General features: G+C 42.3%; 1 protein-coding gene across 2 annotated transcripts; it reads left to right on the top strand.

The window, feature by feature from the left end:
* The first annotated feature begins 5,214 nt into the window (after nt 1-5,214).
* On the top strand, nt 5,215-18,027 carry cltb (clathrin, light chain B). Of its 2 annotated transcripts, XM_041904467.2 has the most exons (6): nt 5,215-5,679; nt 6,181-6,236; nt 10,003-10,120; nt 12,461-12,572; nt 15,780-15,833; nt 16,376-18,027. In XM_041904467.2, the coding sequence occupies exons 1-6, from the start codon at nt 5,478-5,480 to the stop codon at nt 16,545-16,547; spliced, it is 714 nt and encodes a 237-aa protein (XP_041760401.1). In that variant the 5' UTR covers nt 5,215-5,477; the 3' UTR covers nt 16,548-18,027. The 2 variants fall into 2 exon arrangements, with proteins under 2 accessions (XP_041760401.1, XP_041760410.1); XM_041904476.2 differs by lacking the exon at nt 15,780-15,833 and having other exon boundaries at nt 5,216-5,679.
* The last annotated feature ends 194 nt before the right edge of the window (nt 18,028-18,221 follow it).

Genomic DNA, 18,221 nt, shown 5'->3' with positions numbered 1-18,221 from the left:
AAGTCGCTCTGGATAAGAGCGTCTGTTAAATGACTAAAATGTAAATGTAAATAATAATGGAGTCAGATTGATAAATGTAGTTTATTATTATATTGAACATAATTTCTACAATATGATTGGATCATTTCCATCCAACTACATGATGGTGACCCCTCCTCCTCAGCCGATCTCCACCAATGTACACTATTGCTTTTTACCTGACCACGTTTTTAAGGCCTATTCCTTGTAAAGATTAGGCTACAGTGAGGGAAAAAAGTATTTGATCTGTAGAAGAAGTAGAAGATCTGCAAAGAGGAGTGGGACAAAATCCCTCCTGAGATGTGTGCAAACCTGGTGGCCAACTACGAGAAACGTCTGACCTCTGTACTAAGTCATGTTTTGCAGAGGGGGTCAAATACTTATTTCCCTCATTAAAATGCAAATCAATTTATAACATTTTTGACATGCGTTTTTCTGGAATTATTTTGTTGTTATTCTGTCTCTCACTGTTCAAATAAACCTACCATTAAAATTATATGTACAAAATCAGCAGGGGATCAAATACTTTTTTCCCTCACTGTATTGAGTATAATTAAAAACAAATGTCTAGACAAGAAGGAGGGAATGGGTGTACTAAAGATGCACTAAAGGCATGTTTCTGTCTCCAGACAAATAGGGTCCATTTATAGTGTCATTGTGTGAATAGCTATAGGTTATCCTTTGTTTGTTGACGTTGATCAATACCCCGTTATATTACCACCAGTACAGTGGCTTGCCAAAGTATTCACCCCCCTTGGCATTTTTCCTATTTTGTTGCCTTACAACCTGGAATTAAAATATATATTTTTTTGGGTGGGTTGTATCGTTTGATTTACACAACATGCCTACCATTTTGAAGATGCAAAATATTTTTTATTGTGAAATCAACAAGAAATAAGACAAAAAAACAGATAACTTGAGCGTGCATAACTATTCCCCCCAAAGTCAATACTTTGTAGAGCCACCTTTTGCAGCAATTAAAGCTGCAAGTCTCTTGGGGTATGTCTCTATATGCTTGGCACATCTAGCCACTGGGATTTTTGCCCATTCCTCAAGGCAAAACCGCTCCAGCTCCTTCAAGTTGGATGGGTTCTGCTGGTGTACAGCAATCTTTAACTCATACCACAGATTCTCAATTGGATTGAGGTCTGGGCTTTGACTAGGCCATTCCAAGACATTTAAATGTTTCTCCTTAAACCACTCACGTGTTGCTTTAGCAGTATGCTTAGGGTCATTGTCCTGCTGGAAGGTGAACTTCCGTCCCAGTCTCAAGAAATTCCCTGTATTTAGCGCCATCCATCATTCCTTCAATTCTGACCAGTTTCCCAGTCCCTGCCGATGAAAAACAATCCCACAGCATGATGCTACCACCACCATGCTTCACTGTGGGGATGGTATTCTCGGGCTGATGAGAGGTGTTGGGTTTGTGCCAGACATACCGCTTTCCTTGATGGCCAAAAAGCTCAATTTTAGTCTCATCTGACCAGAGTACCTTCTTCCATAAGTTTGGGGAGTCTCCCACATGGCTTTTGGTGAACACCAAACGTGTTTGCTTATTTTTTTCTTTAAGCAATGGCTTTTTTCTGCACACTATTCCGTAAAGCCCGGCTCTGTGGAGTGTAGGGCTTAAAGTGGTCCTATGGACAGATACTCCAATCTCCGCTGTGGAGCTTTGCAGCTCCTTTAGGGTTATCTTTGGTCTCTTTGTTGCCTCTCTGATTAATGCCCTCCTTGCCTCGTCCGTGAGTTTTGGTGGGCGGCCCTCTCTTGGCAGGTTTGTTGTGGTGCCATATTCTTTCAATTTTTTAATAATGGATTTAATGGTGCTCCGTGGGATGTTCAAAGTTTGGGATATTTTTTTATAACCCAACTCTGATCTGTACTTCTCCACAACTTTGTCCCTGACCTGTTTGGAGAGCGCCTTGGTCTTCATGGTGCCGCTTGCTTGGTGGTGCCCCTTGCTTAGTGGTGTTGCAGACTCTGGGGCCTTTCAGAACAGGTGTATATATACTGAGATCATGTCATTATTTAACTAATTATGTGACTTCTGAAGGTAATTGGTTGCACCAGATCTTATTTAGGGGCTTCAAAGCATCAGTTGTCAGAGCAGCTTACTGATCACTGCACCTGTACACAGCCCATCTGTAATTAGCCCACCCAACGACCTCATCCCCATATTGTTATTTACATTGTTATTTATTTTTGCTAATTTGCACCCCAGTATCTCTATTTGCACATATTCTTCTGCACATCTATCACTCCAGTGTTAATACTAAATTATAATTGTAATTATTTTGCACTCTGGCCTATTTATTGCCCTACCTCCATAACTTACTACATTTGCACACACTGTATATATATTTTCTGTTGTATTTATGACTTTATGTTTTGTTTTACCCCATATGTAACTCTGTGTTGTTGTTTTTATCGCACTGCTTTTCTTTATCTTGGCCAGGTCGCAGTTGTAAATGAGAACTTGTTCTCAACTGGCTTCCTGGTTAAATAAAGGTTAAATAAATAAATAAAAATAGCAAAGGGGGTGAATACATATGCACGCACCACTGTTCCGTTATTTATTTTTTAGAAGTTATTTTTTTCATTTCACTTCACCAACTTTGACTATTTTGTTTATGTCCATTACATGAAATCCAAATAAAAATCAATTTAAATGACAGGTTGTAATGCAACAACATTGGAAAAACTCCAAGGGGGATGAATACTTTTGCAAGGCACTGTATATACTGTATTCTACTGTATTTTAGTCAATGCCATTCCGAAATTGCTCATCCTAATATTTATATATTTCTTAATTCCATTCTTTTACTTTTAGATTTGTGTGTATTGTTGTGTATTGTTAGATACCACTGCACTGTTGGAACTAGGAACACAAGCATTTCGCTACACCCGCAATAACATCCTTTGTTTTGTTGAAGTGGAGGGAGAGGTTATTTTCCTGGTACCACTCCGCCAGGGCCCTCAACTCCTCCCTGTAGGCTGTCTTGTCATTGTTGGTAATCAGGCCTACTACTGTTGTGTTGTCTGAAAACTTGATGATTGAGTTGGAGGCGTGCTTGGCCACACAGTCATGGGTGAACAGGGAGTTACAGGAGGGGGCTGAGCACGCACCCTTGTGGGGCCCCAGTGTAGAGGATCAGCGTAGTGGAGGTGTTGTTTCTTAACTTCACCACCTGGGGGCGGCACGTCAGGAAGTCCAGGACCCAGTTGCACAGGGCGGGGTTCAGACCCAGGGCTCCGAGCTTAATGATGAGCTTGGAGGGTACTATGGTGTTGAATGCTGAGCTATAGTCAATGAACAGCATTCTGACGTAGGTATTCCTCTTGTCCAGATGGGATAGGGCAGTGTGCAGTGCGATGGCGATTGCATCGTCTGTGGGCCTATTGGGGCGGTATGGAAATTGAATTGGGTCTAGGGTGTCAAGTAAGGTGGAGGTGATATAATCCTAGACTCTCAAAGCACTTCATGATGATAGAAGTGAGTGCTACGGGGCGATAGTCATTTAGTTCAGTTACCTTTGCATTCTTGGGTACAGGAACAATGGTGGCCCTCTTGAAGCAAGTGGGGACAGCAGACTGGGATAGGGAGAGATTGAATATGTCCGTAAACACTCCAGCCAGCTGGTCTGCGCATGCTCTGAGGACGCGGGTTTTTGATGCGCAAGTACTACAGTCAATGTGTTGATAGAACTTCAGTAGCGTTTTCCTCAAATTTGCTTTGTTAAAATCCCCGGCTACAATAAATGCGGCCTCAGGATATGTGGTTTCCAATTTGCACAAAGTCCAGTGTAGTTCCTTGAGGACCGTCGTGGTATCGGCTTGAGGGGGAATATACACAGCTGTGATTATAACCGAAGAGAATTCTCTTGGGAGGTCTGCATTTGATTGTGAGGTATTCTAGGTCTGGTGAACAAAAGGACTTAAGTTCCTGTACGTTTTCACAATCACACCATGAGTAGTTAATCATGAAACATACACCATCGCCTTTCTTCTTCCCAGAGAGTTCTTTATTCCTGTCTGCGCAATGTACTGAGAACCCAGCTGGCTGTATGGACAGGGACAGTATATCCGGAGAGAGCCATGATTCCATGAAACAGAGTATGTTACAGTCCCTGATGTCTCTCTGGAAGAAGATCCTCGCCCTGAGCTCGTCTACTTAATTGTCCAGAGACTGAACATTAGCGAGTAATATACTCTGAAGTGATGGATGGTGTGCGCGCCTCCTGAGTCGGACTGGAAGTCCACTCCGAATACCTCTTCTCCGCCGGCGGCGTCTTGGAGCAGCCTCTGGGATAAGTTCAATTGCCCAGGGGGGTACGAACAAAGGATGTTTTGAACGCATTATTAAAAAAGATATTATACAGCGAGATAAGATAACATACCATCCCATGTGGTGTTGAGGGAAAGCCTGATTACCTATTGATTGGACATCATCTTTTCTAGGCCGTGATAACAGGAAATACACAAGCCGTAGGCTAAACTATAGCTCAATGTGGCTACAACAGAATGTCGGCTAGCACGGGGAAAACGGTACGTTTCTAACATTTATTGTTGAGATTTAATTCACATAAATATAAACTATGCACCTTATTACTTTAATTAACAAGTAGGCATCACGCAGATGTTAGTAAGGCGTTGGTATCTCGTCATGTCAGTCATACGTTCAATGGTAGGCGACAGCCACACGGTGGTAACGTTGCCTAGGCTGAATTCTGAATTCTGACCTGAATCACTCCCCATACACATTGGGGTAGGCTATCCCCGCCATATGTCTGTGCTCTCCTATGAGAGAGGTGGCACACCGGCGACTCTAGCTATCGCTTTTTCCCTATATACTCTATTTCCCATCTATTCTGAAATATGTAAAGGCGACTAAAAATAATCAATCAATTGCCACCACATGACCAAAAAATGATCACTCTGATTATCCAGAAAGGTTTTATTTTCCACGGACACTTTTGGAAATATAAAAATATTTTATTGTACTGCATTCTAATTCTATTCCAATACTATTCTCTTCTATACTAACAAATAGAAAATGTTTATACATAATAGCCTAATCGGCAAGAAGAAAACGTTTAACTTCAGATACCAGTTAGGAAATAGGAGAGTGCATTTCTAGGTTTCACCAGCAGATGGAGACACATCCTAATAAACCAACAGTTGGATGTACGTGTGGCAGGCCAGGCAAGTTAAACATGAGCAATCATGAATCATCACAGACACAAGCTTGCTAACGTTAGCCCTTATTCATTGTTCTATTAGCTGACATCCGTTCATGAAAAGTTCAGTTAGTTGCATGTTCTGCCTGATTCAGATATATCCATCATCATAACTCTTCTCTCTCAGCTGAATTAATTGATAGCCAGCAAGATAACAAGCAATAATATAACGTTAGCTAGCGGTGTCAAGTGGCAAGCTACATTTTTCACTTTTTGTGAAAGATGGCTGATGCAGATTTCGGGTTCGCGTCTGACAACGGAGTGCTGCCTGTCGAGGTGGACCCAGCAGCAGCTTTCTTAGCCCAGCAAGAAAGCGAAATAGCGGTGATAGAGAATAACGACGAAGGATTCGGTGCTTTGGACGGATCCGTTGAGCTTCTCCAGCAACCGCCGGTAACCGATTCACCTGCTGCTGTAGAATACGGTAAGTTGCTAGCTATGCTAAGTTAGCATGTTAGCTAAACTAACTCCCAAGCTAAAAGTACATAAATGAAGACAACAAAAGTCACTTGTATTAGTACCATAGCTAGGTAGTTAATTCTTACCAGACAACTAGTTAGTTAGCTAGCTAAGTTAGCCTGGCTTTTAGTTAGCTAGCTAGCTAACTAGTTAGTTAATTGACAGCTGTCAATGTAAACAGTAACGTTAGTTGGAGCAGCACAACGCACCCTGAGTTGAACGATGATGATATACTTGTTTGAATGTGATTGTGAAACGTGTTGAAACTATCCTCAGGCCAAATTAGGCTAGCCAATATGGTGGTGGTGAGAAGCTAGTTTACCTTACTGCCCAAACAGGTGTTCCTGCATTCTTGTCACCATCTATCCACCCCTCGAAAGCAAATGATGACACTAGGTTCACATAATGCAAAGCATGTCAGATGAGGTTTGTTTTAAAGCCGTTTCTGTGTTGTTTCATCTGCCAGATGCCGGGTTTGCAGAAGCATCAGCAGCCACTGTAAACGGAGACATGTTTGAGCTGGTAAGAGAAGAACACATTTATATACAAATGTTCTTGGACATGTTTTATTGCAGGTTAGTTTTGTAAGTGAGGCGGCAGCCAACTAAGTGAGAATGTACCTGTAGCAGATGAGGACACACCTGAAATAGGTACCTCTTTCTCAATGGTAAGTGAATTGTTAACAAGTAAATTGTTGTTAAAGGAAGCATGACAAGAGAAACTTAATAATAATAATAATAATATGCCATTTAGCAGACGCTTTTATCCAAAGCGACTTACAGTCATGCGTGCATACATTTTTGTGTATGGGTGGTCCCGGGGATCGAACCCACTACCTTGGCGTTACAAGCGCTGTGCTCTACCAGCTGAGCTACAGAGGACCACAGCTTGCTTGGATAATGTTAGCTACTGCCCCTAAAAACAATTGATATTTTAGAGAACAGCCTATGTGGCAGCGATATTAGTTTGAAAAATGTATTATACTGTCAATATTGACTACAAAGTGTAAATAGGATAATTCTGGTCATAAAGTTAGTCTCTTCCAAAACAGAGTTTTGTACCAGAGTATGTCACTACGTAAATTAAGGTTGGGTTTGTTTAATTCCTGCCCATAGCTGGCAGCCCACAAGTAATCATCTTTTCGGAGTGCAGCTGCAAGGCTTCCCCATCATAATGCCCATTGACTTTGAATATCCCAATGGGGCTAGTTAGGGACCATCAGTAAATTACACAAGCCTACATGGGACAATATATTAAATTCCAATACCTCCAAATTTCAATGACTTAATAACCTCAAACCAACTATACATTGTATAAATTAATATACAGATGTTGAAAGCATTTAATGAGAAATGAAAGGTGTGTAACATGAAAATATTGTCTCATTTACACTGTGTAATTTATTGACGGTCCCTAACCTAGCCCCAGAGATGGGCTATTCAAAGTCAAACCAATTTTGCTACAGTTGCACACCAGCTGGCTGAAGCTACAGTGGGGAAAAAAAGGATTTAGTCAGCCACCAATTGTGCAAGTTCTCCCACTTAAAAAGATGAGAGGCCTGTAATTTTCATCATAGGTACATGTCAACTATGACAGACAAAATGAGAAAATAAAATCCAGAAAATCACATTGTAGGGTTTTTAATGAATTTATTTGCAAATTATGGTGGAAAATATGTATTTGGTCAATAACAAAAGTTTCTCAATACTTTGTTATATACCCTTTGTTGGCAATGACACAGGTCAAACGTTTTCTGTAAGTCTTTACAAGGTTTTCACACACTGTTGCTGGTATTTTGGCCCATTCCTCCATGCAGATCTCCTCTAGAGCAGTGATGTTTTGGGGCTGTCGCTGGGCAACACGGACTTTCAACTCCCTCCAAAGATTTTCTATGGGGTTGAGATCTGGAGACTGGCTAGGCCACTCCAGGACCTTGAAATGCTTCTTATGAAGCCACTCCTTCGTTGCCCGGGCGGTGTGTTTGGGATCATTGTCATGCTGAAAGACCCCGCCACGTTTCATCTTCAATGCCCTTGCTGATGGAAGGAGGTTTTCACTCAAAATCTCACGATACATGGCCCCATTCATTCTTTCCTTTACACGGATCAGTCGTCCCTGGTCCCTTTGCAGAAAAACAGCCCCAAAGCATGATGTTTCCACCCCCCATGCTTTACAGTAGGTATGGTGTTCTTTGGATGCAACTCAGCATTCTTTGTCCTCCAAACACGACGAGTTGAGTTTTTACCAAAAAGTTCTATTTTGGTTTCATCTGACCATATGACATTCTCCCAATCCTCTTCTGGATCATCCAAATGCACTCTAGCAAACTTCAGACGGGCCTGAACATGTACTGGCTTAAGCAGGGGGACACGTCTGGCACTGCAGGATTTGAGTCCCTGGCAGCGTAGTGTGTTACTGATGGTAGGCTTTGTTACTTTGGTCCCAGCTCTCTGCAGGTCATTCACTAGGTCCCCCCGTGTGGTTCTGGGATTTTTGCTCACCGTTCTTGTGATCATTTTGACCCCACGGGGTGAGATCTTGCGTGGAGCCCCAGATCGAGGGGAGATTATCAGTGGTCTTGTATGTCTTCCATTTCCTAATAATTGCTCCCACAGTTGATTTCTTCAAACTAAGCTGCTTACCTATTGCAGATTCAGTCTTCCCAGCCTGGAGCAGGTCTACAATTTTGTTTCTGGTGTCCTTTGACAGCTCTTTGGTCTTGGCCATAGTGGAGTTTGGAGTGTGACTGTTTGAGGTTGTGGACAGGTGTCTTTTATACTGATAACAAGTTCAAACAGGTGCCATTAATACAGGTAACGAGTGGAGGACAGAGGAGCCTCTTAAAGAAGTTGTTACAGGTCTGTGAGAGCCAGAAATCTTGCTTGTTTGTAGGTGACCAAATACTTATTTTCCACCATAATTTGCAAAGAAATTCATTAAAAATCCTACAATGTGATATTCTGGAGAAAAAAAATCTCAATTTGTCTGTCATAGTTGACGTGTACATATGATGAAAATTACAGGCCTCTCTCATCTTTTTAAGTGGGAGAACTTGCACAATTGGTGGCTGACTAAATACTTTTTTCCCCCACTGTAATTGGCGAAAGAATTTGGCTAACTCTTCCCACCTGCGAACACACACACACGAGACACCCAAAACCAACTCACTTTTGAATTGTCATGGCCACTGGTATTTCTTAATGAGCCAAATCTAGAACGAGGCCAAATCAGGAAGTTCAGCCGCCCTTTAAGGATTTCTGCATTTGCTCCTCAGTGTTCAGCTGTTACTATTGAATGACCCATGGACTGGTGGTCCTCATGCCTTATTAGTGCTGAGCAATTAGTGCTTTTTGAGGTTGTTTCGGTTAGATTATTTAAAAAAATTATCACGGATTTCGTTGTATTTATTTATTTGACATTAAATGCATTATGTGGGTTGAATGCTGTAACAACACAGAATACAACAATTAATACAAGTCCCATGATGGTAGTGACTGTCCATTACTGCTGATCACTTTTATTAACCATCATTTATTCACATTAATTTACTTTAATAATTTAATTTACAGTTGTTTTTATTTGATGACTTTATTTCATTCCAAGTCATCATCTCTATCTCTCTGCTGCTTATGCTGACTGTTAGTAGTTCTTCAAAGTAAATAAGGCCTACTTTTATGACTGCTGAATACCAGCTATCAAATCACTTAGATCATGTATTTTTTCAGGCTCACGAAGCAAATGCTTTTTAACCCTCTCGATCGCGCGTTCTCTTTTTGTTTCCGTGTCTGCTCCGCACAGACCGGACTAGTTTAAGCGGGCGCACAATGGATTAATGTAGTTAATGACCATGTTTTCTGCGCTAAACAATGTAGAATATCGGCCTGTTGGAAACTACAGAAAAACCCCAGAACGAAATGGAAATTAAATAATTATACCGATGTTGGTCAATTAGTTGTTTTATAACCAACGTTTTGTTTAATCGCTCGGCACTATGCGTGTATGTCTAACCCACAGCACCAAAAGCTAGTATACATCAGTTCATAATGGACTAGTCTGTCTGGGCTTATGGCTGCGTTTACACGGGCAGCCCAATTCTGATTATTTTCCCACTAATTGGTCTTTTGACCAATCAGATCAGGTCTTTCCCACTAATTTGGTCTTTTGACCAATCAGATCAGGTCTTTCCCACTTATTGGGCAAAAGATAAGAATTGGGCTGCTTGTGTAAACGCAGCCTATGACTGGTGGTCCTTATGTCTCATGCCTGGTCCTGGTTCTTCTCCCCCCAGGAGTCCAACGGTCCATCGGACAGCTATGCGGCCATCGCCCAGGTGGACTCTCTGCGAGCAGAGCCTGAGAGCCTGCGTAAGTGGAGGGAGGAGCAGAAGGCACGGCTGGAGCAACTAGGTAAGTAAACAACAGAGACTGATGTGTAGCCCAAATGGCACTCTGTTCCCTATATAGTGCACTACTTTTGGCTAGAGTCCATAGGGCTCTGGTCAAAAGTAGTGCACCAAAAAGAGAATAGGGTGCCATTTTGGACACACTGCCACTTCAGACTTACAGTTGAAGTCGGAAGTTTACATACACCTTAGCCAAATACATTTAAACTCAGTTTCTCACAATTCCTGACATTTAATCCTAGTAAAAATTCCCTGTCTTAGGTCAGTTAGGATCACTGCTTTATTTTAAGAATGTGAAATGTCAGAATAATAGTAGAGAGAATGATTTATTTCAGCTTTTATTTCTTTCATCACATTCCCATTGGGTCAGAAGTTTACATACACTCAATTAGTATTTGGTAGCATTGCCTTTAAATTGTTTAACTTGGGTGAAACGTTTCGGGTAGCCTTCCACAAGCTTCCCACAATAATTTGGGTGAATTTTGGCCCATTCCTCCTGACAGAGCTGGTGTAACTGAGTCAGGTTTGTAGGCCTCCTTGCTCGCACACGCTTTTACAGTTCTGCCTACACATTTTCTATAGGCTTGAGGTCAGGGTTTTGTGATGGCCAGTCCAATAACTTGACTTTGTTGTCCTTAAGCCATTTTGCCACAACTTTGGAAGTATGCTTGGGGTCATTGTCCATTTGGAAGACCCATTTGCGACCAAGCTGTAACTTCCTGACTGATGTCTTGAGATGTTGCTTCAATATATCCACATCATTTTCCTTCCTCATGATGCCATCTATTTTGTGAAGTGCACCAGTCCCTCCTGCAGCAAAGCACCCCCACAGCATGATGCTGCCACCCCCGTGCTTCACGGTTGGGATGGTGTTCTTCGGCTTGCAAGCCTACCCCTTTTTCTTCCAAACATTACGATGGTCATTATGGCCAAACAGTTCTATTTTTGTTTCATCAGACCAGAGGACATTTCTCCAAAAAGTACGATCTTTGTCCCCATGTGCAGTTGCAAACCGTTGTCTGGCTTTTTTATGGCGGTTTTGGAGCAGTGGCTTCTTCCTTGCTGAGCGGCCTTTCAGGTTATGTCGATATAGGACTCGTTTCACTGTGGATATAGATACTTTTGTACCTGTTTCCTCCAGCATCTTCACAAGGTCCTTTGCTGTTGTTCTGGGATTGATTTGCACTTTTCGCACCAAAGTACGTTCATCTCTAGGAGACAGAACGCATCTCCTTCCTGAGTGGTATGACGGCTGCGTGGTCCCATGGTGTTTATACTTGCGTCCCATGGTGTTTATACTTGCGTACTATTGTTTGTACAGATGAACGTGGTACCTTCAGGCATTTGGAAATTGCTCCCAGGGATGAACCAGACTTGTGGAGGTCTACAATTTTTTTTCTGAGGTCTTGGCTGATTTCTTTTGACTTTCCCATGATGTCAAGCAAAGAGGCACTGAGTTTGAAGGTAGGCCTTGAAATACATCCACAGGTACACCTCCAATTGACTCAAATGATTTCAATTAGCCTATCAGAAGCTTCTAAAGCCATGACATAATTTTCTGGAATTTTCCAAGCTGTTTAAAGGCACAATCAACTTAGTGTATGTAAACTTCTGACCCACTGGAATTGTGATACAGTGAAATATAAGTTAAATAATCTGTCTGTAAACAATTTTTGGAAAAATTACTTGTGTCATGCACAAAGTAGATGTCCTAATCGACTTGCCAAAACTATAGTTTGTTAACAAGAAATGTGTGGAGTGGTTGAAAAACGAGTTTTAATGACTCCAACCTAAGTGTATGTAAACTTCCGACTTCAACTATACCTACTACTACTACGATGCATACAGTATCTACTACTGACTTCAGTCAGTATTTTGTCCACATTGACGAAGGTTGACACCTAAATGTCACATTTCCCCCTGCCTGCTAAAAAAAAGCAAAATAAAAGACCTGCAAAAAAATATATAAAAAAATCTAGTTGATTAGTCTGCCACCCTTCGTTTGGGTTCCACTCAGTGTATTGGCATGACCTGTATGGATGAGTTGGTCTTGTTCTCGCTGTATTGACTCTATAGTTGATCTCTTGAGAAAAGAGCACCGCCTTCTGTAGATCATACAATGCATTGCGGACTGAAACCTTTCATCCTGGGTAGTGTTCATTAGTGCACACCCCGTAGCAAAAAAACGAAAACAAGCTATTCTTATTGGACAAATTCAGGTAGTCCTGCCCGTTTCCGTTCCGCTTCGTTCCTACTGAATATAACCCTGGTATTGTGCCCATTCTGTTGATTCTGTATTGATCATACCATCACCCATCTCCCTGTGTGCATGTGAACCCTGAAGACTCTGCGTCCAAGGCTGCGGAGGCTGAGTGGAAAGAGAGGGCCAAGCTAGAGCTGGAGGACTGGCATGTGCACCAGATTGAACAGATGGAGAAGAACAAGGCCAACAACAGGTTAGTTCCTACATAGCTCTGTTTTTAGTTCCTACATGGTTCCCTCAAAACTAACATAACAGGAAATGCAAGTTCAGACGTGTGTAACAATATACAAAATAAATAAGACAAAATATGCATCTAATGAATCTGAATGTATCTGTAATAGTTCACTATGAGAATTAAGAGCAACGGTGTGATCAGAATGTGTGTTTCTGTGGTTATTTCCTTGTTATTCCGTGAGATCAGATCAGGAAATAGGATATTTAAGCATAGGCTTAAAGACTTTCTATAGACTGTCACAGAAAGTTGACTTTATTCATGTACCTAATATATAATAATAATAATGTGAACAGGATTTCTTGGTAAATAGCCTAAACTGAGTGGAAACGTGGAACTGTGATAGCTGAGCTGCCCTCCAGGGCTCCAATGTTTTGTTGGCCTACTTTTTGTAACAGAAAGATGTTGCTCATTTTATTTAGGATGGGTAAGAAATGCAGAGATCAGTTTGTGTCCTATTTCTATGTCACCACGCTGAAATGTAATAAATCTGAACTGTCGTATAAACTAAGGAAGGTGGATGGATCTCAACCTTATTTCTTTGAGCTAACTAAATGACACGTAACTTCTCATTGCGTTTGTATTGATTTTCATAATTTATTTAACTATTAACTGATGTTCAACTAACTATTAATTAACTATTTTAATGCCCTCTGTAATCCTACACTTCAATTACTATCAAAAGTATTTCTCTCCCAGTTTGCTTTTCTTTCTCTGTCGTAAACATATTTTATTCCCTGGGGTCCTTTGCTTTCCTGTACTGAAACCAACCTTCTCTCATGCTTCCCAACAGACTTTGTCTAAGTCAGGCAAGGTGACGGTTTGCAACTACAACTCTCTTTCCTGCCGTAATGCCCCTGTGACTGTGAGCACTAACGATGACCCCTGGAGAGAGGCTAGCGCTGGACTGCATCCGGGCCAACGCAGCCGGGATATAGAAAACCAAAACAGGCTGCGTCCCAAATTGCACCTTGTTCACTATATAGTGTACTACTCCAAGGTCCCATATGGGCTCTGGTCAAAAGTAGTGCACTATATAGGGATTAGGGTGCCATTTGGGATGTACCCATATGTCAAGTAAAGAGAACTTACATTGACTTAGAAGTGTCACATTGCAGTGTATCTGGCCATTCTCCAGTCTAAACTGCTGACACATTGCAGTGTATCTGGCCATTCTCCAGTCTAAACCGCTGTCACATTGCAGTGTATCTGGCCATTCTCCAGTCTAAACTGCTGACACATTGCAGTGTATCTGGCCATTCTCCAGTCTAAACTGCTGTCACATTGCAGTGTATCTGGCCATTCTCCAGTCTAAACTGCTGTCACATTGCAGTGTATCTGGCCATTCTCCAGTCTAAACTGCTGACACATTGCAGTGTATCTGGCCATTCTCCAGTCTAAACTGCTGACACATTGCAGTGTATCTGGCCATTCTCCAGTCTAAACTGCTGACACATTGCAGTGTATCTGGCCATTCTCCAGTCTAAACTGCTGTCACATTGCAGTGTATCTGGCCATTCTCCAGTCTAAACTGCTGACACATTGCAGTGTATCTGGCCATTCTCCAGTCTAAACTGCTGACACATTGCAGTGTATCTGGCCATTCTCCAGTCTAAACTGCTGTCACATTGCAGTGTATCTGGCCATTCTCCAGTCTAAACTGCTGTCACATTGCAGTGTATCTGGCCATTCTCCAGTCTAAACTGCTGTCACATTGCAGTGCATCTGGCCATTCTCCAGTCTAAACTGCTGACTGCTATATGCACTACGATGACTGAGACTATTTTGTGTTTTTATTCGTAACACAATGGAATAGTATTGTCCGATACATCTTAGATATATGAATAGGATTGCTCGATACACTGACTGTACAAAACATTAGGAACACCGTCCTGACGTCGAGTTGCACAGCCTCAATTCGTCGGGGCGCGAACCCGCCGAGGTGTCGAAAGTGTTCCACAGGGATGCTGGTCCATGTTGACTCCAATGCTTCCCCCAGTTGTGTCAAGTTGACTGGTGGTGGATCTCTACTCCGAATAGCTCGTTCCATCTCATCCCACAGAGGCTCAGTTGGATTGGGATCTGGTGACTGGGCAGGCCCACTGCAGTAAGCTGAATTCACTGTCGTGTCCGTGGAACCATTCCTGGACAATCCTAGCCTTGTGGCATTGGGGCATTATCCTGCTGAAAAAAATCAATTTGCAGATGGATACACTGCTGCCATGAAGGGATGCAACTGATTGGCAATGATGTTTAGATATCTTGTGGCATTCAAACGTTGCTCCACTTTTATCAAGTGGCCCAATGTGTGCCATGAAAACACACCCCACACCATCACACCACCACCAGCCTGCAATGTTGACACGCGGCATGATGGGTGCATGCACTCATGTGGTTTTCTCCATACCCTAGTCCTCCCATCAGCGTGAAACAGCAGGAACCGGGATTCATCAGACGGGGCAATGTTTTTCCGATTCTCCAGTGTTTTAGTTCCTTAGCCCACTGTAACAGCAGTTTCTTGTTTTTTGCTGAAAGAAATTGAACTCTGTAAGGTGGTCGGCTGCCATACCCCATTCGTTTTCAAGGTACAACGAGTTGTGCATTAGTTTTATGGGTCTGTCAGTTAACTAACTGTAGCCCGTCTGTTGCTCTGCACAACTCGTGTCAGCTTCCTTTTGTCCTCTTTCATCAATGACCCATTTTCAACCACTGGGCTGCCGTTGGCTGGATGTCCTTTGGGTGGTGGACCATTCTTGATACACACGGGTAACCGTTGAGCGTGAAAAACCCAGCTGACTCAAACCGGTGCGCCTGGCGCCTACTACCATACCCCGTTCAAAGACACTTAAATCTTTTGTCTTGCCCGTTCACCCTCTGAATGACACACACACTCACACAATCCATGTCTCAAGGCTTAAAAATCCTTCTTTAACCTGTCTCCTCCCCTTCATCTACACTGATTTTAATTGGATTTAACAAGTGACATCAATAAGGGATCATAGCTTTCACCTGGATTCACCTGGTCATTCTACAATGTTTTGTACTCAGTCTGATGGAACTTCCTCTCTTCTGTCACCATGGCTTCCTGTCCTAACAACTCATAACTCTACCTGTTGTGTGACGCTGACTCATCTCTCTTCTTCTGTTGTCTTTTCCTCTGCACACTAGGATTGCTGATAAGACTTTCTACAAACAGCCCAACTCTGAAGTGATAAACTTTTTGTAGGTTTTTAGAACTCTTCTGCTTTTGGTGTAGTATTGTCTTGGCATTCTACCTCTGTTTGTTTACCTGTAGTTACTTTGTTTGCATGTCCCAACTGTGAAATAAACCAGTGAATAACGCATAAGTTAGGCTCCATTTTGGGTCTTGGAGGGACTGTATTTGTGTATTTGACTAGGTCCATAAATCACAACAACAGTGTTCATTGTATTTCAGTTGTGATCATTTGCCAGAAATGCATGTAGCCTATTTCCAATTCTGTGTGTAGGTTTTAGTCAAATGTACTCTCACTGTGAGTCTGTGTTTTGAAAAGTTAGTGTGTTTAGGCAGTAGGTACTGTTTGCAAAAGAATGTCATGTCAGTGGTGCTAAACTCTATGGGAAGATTTTCCTGACATGGATTAAGTCCTGGAATAAAATGATCTCAAAGGAGATTCTCCACTGAATGTCTATTAGTCCAGGACCAGGCTTAATCTGTGTCCGGGAAACCAGCCCTTAAACAGCTTGTCCAACACCTCATCCATATTTTCCTTCCCTTCCTCCAGGGCATCTGAAGAGGCCTTCCTGTCTGAGGCTGACGGTGACAGCCCAGGGACGGAGTGGGAGAGAGTGGCCCATCTCTGTGACTTCAACCCCAAGACCAACAAGACAGCCAAGGACGTGTCCCGGATGCGCTCTGTCCTCATAGCCCTCAAACAGACACCTCTGGTTCGCTAGTCGGGCCAATGGAACGGAGGGGTGGTGATGATGATGGTTCCTGTTTCCCTTCCTTTTAAAACGCCTGCTCATGAGTTATGAACCCTGTTTGCATTAAGGCAGAATGTGTACTAGGCTCTTCTCATATATTGTAGATCTACTCTTGGTGTAGGGTTTCTTTTATGTTCAGACCCTCCTGTTTTCTGCTATGTCTCCAACTTTTGGAGGAAAGGTATTTACACTCTCCTGCCATATTTCCTTATTCTGATTTGAATGTATCCAGTTGATATAATATACCTCACTAACCTTATTAAGATGAAGGACTGACTGACCGCTCTCTGTCCTTTTACCTTCCCTCAGCAATGCTTCTGTTTCACCACTACATTACTGACGTTAAGAAAATATTTTATTCAACTCCTTCCCTCTCAAACTTAGGGGGCATTGGGTCAAACCCCTATCTCTTAAGCATGATGCATCTCTCCCAATATTTTGGATGAAGTGTTTTCTATTTGATAAAATAACGGATTAGGTTTAATCGTTAATCTCGACTGTAATTGTAATGTTGATGTAATGTGTGAGGTCTAACCTAGCCAGTCCTGTTCGGGCACCACATTAGGAGATTGGAAACCACCGATGCCTGTTTGTTTTTAATTAAGAATTGATTCACCTATTCATTGGCTAGTAATTTGTCCTGAAATGTGAGACGCTACGAGCTTGTGGCCTTCCTGAACTCCTGTCACTGTTTATACTTTTAGCAAGATTAATTTCCTTCCCACGCTCAACTATTTTTTTTTATAGCCAGGCATTCTGATCTGTTTTGTGCGGTCTTGCCAAACGTGACAATGACCCTTTTTTTTTTATACATACGGTCTACGCAATGACCATAGGAGCTGGCAGGACAGCGCAAACCGATCTGGGACCAGGCAGTCTGTTGAGTTATGGCTGCGTGAGAGAGAAATGCAACCATTTCACACAATCGTCCTAAAATCTCATAAGAAGTTAGGGCGTTTGTCTTCCAGTAACGTTTTACTGTGCTATTGGGTTCTGTAGAATACTATCATTATGATCTTGCGGACATTGATTCAGCTTTGATCTAACGTTATTAAACGATTTATAAACCATTCACCAGAGTAGCCTGCTGAGACTGTGGACGTAGAGAACACCCACGCGTGCAGAATCTTCCGGAACCCCTTCAGCACCCGGGGAAAGAAAGGTCCAGTGAAAGTCGGATCCGCAGCCACTGTTGTTTTTTAAGAATAATATAATGGCCAATAATACACATCTTGAATGGCATTAACATGTTGTACACCGTCGAATGAACACTAGTCTGATGTTGAGTCATATTTTCAAACACTTCCCCCTTCATTTTCAACTGCGTTGCCTCTGAATCTGTGATCAGCTGTTGCGTATCAGGACTTGTCATCATCCATCCTCACACAGATGAGAGAATGTTACATGGGAACTGAAACTCTTTGTCCGTCAATAAAAACGATCTCTGAAATCTGCCTGTTTTTGGTAATGTCTTTATCAAGCAAAGGGTTTGTGTGAGGATTAAATAAGACTGTGTACGATACACAGGGGGTACTTGGGAAGACTCGAGACCATAGACTTCCTGGAGAATGCACTAGACAATCCCTGAGTTGTAACCTCTGCCTCCCTTACCAGAGTCATCTTTCCCCAGTCCCTATAACACCC

This window comes from Coregonus clupeaformis, unplaced genomic scaffold, assembly GCF_020615455.1.
Source record: "Coregonus clupeaformis isolate EN_2021a unplaced genomic scaffold, ASM2061545v1 scaf0755, whole genome shotgun sequence".
Classification (NCBI taxonomy): domain Eukaryota; kingdom Metazoa; phylum Chordata; class Actinopteri; order Salmoniformes; family Salmonidae; genus Coregonus; species Coregonus clupeaformis.
Note: the sequence above shows the minus strand (reverse complement) of the source record. Positions and strands in the feature narration are given on the sequence as shown.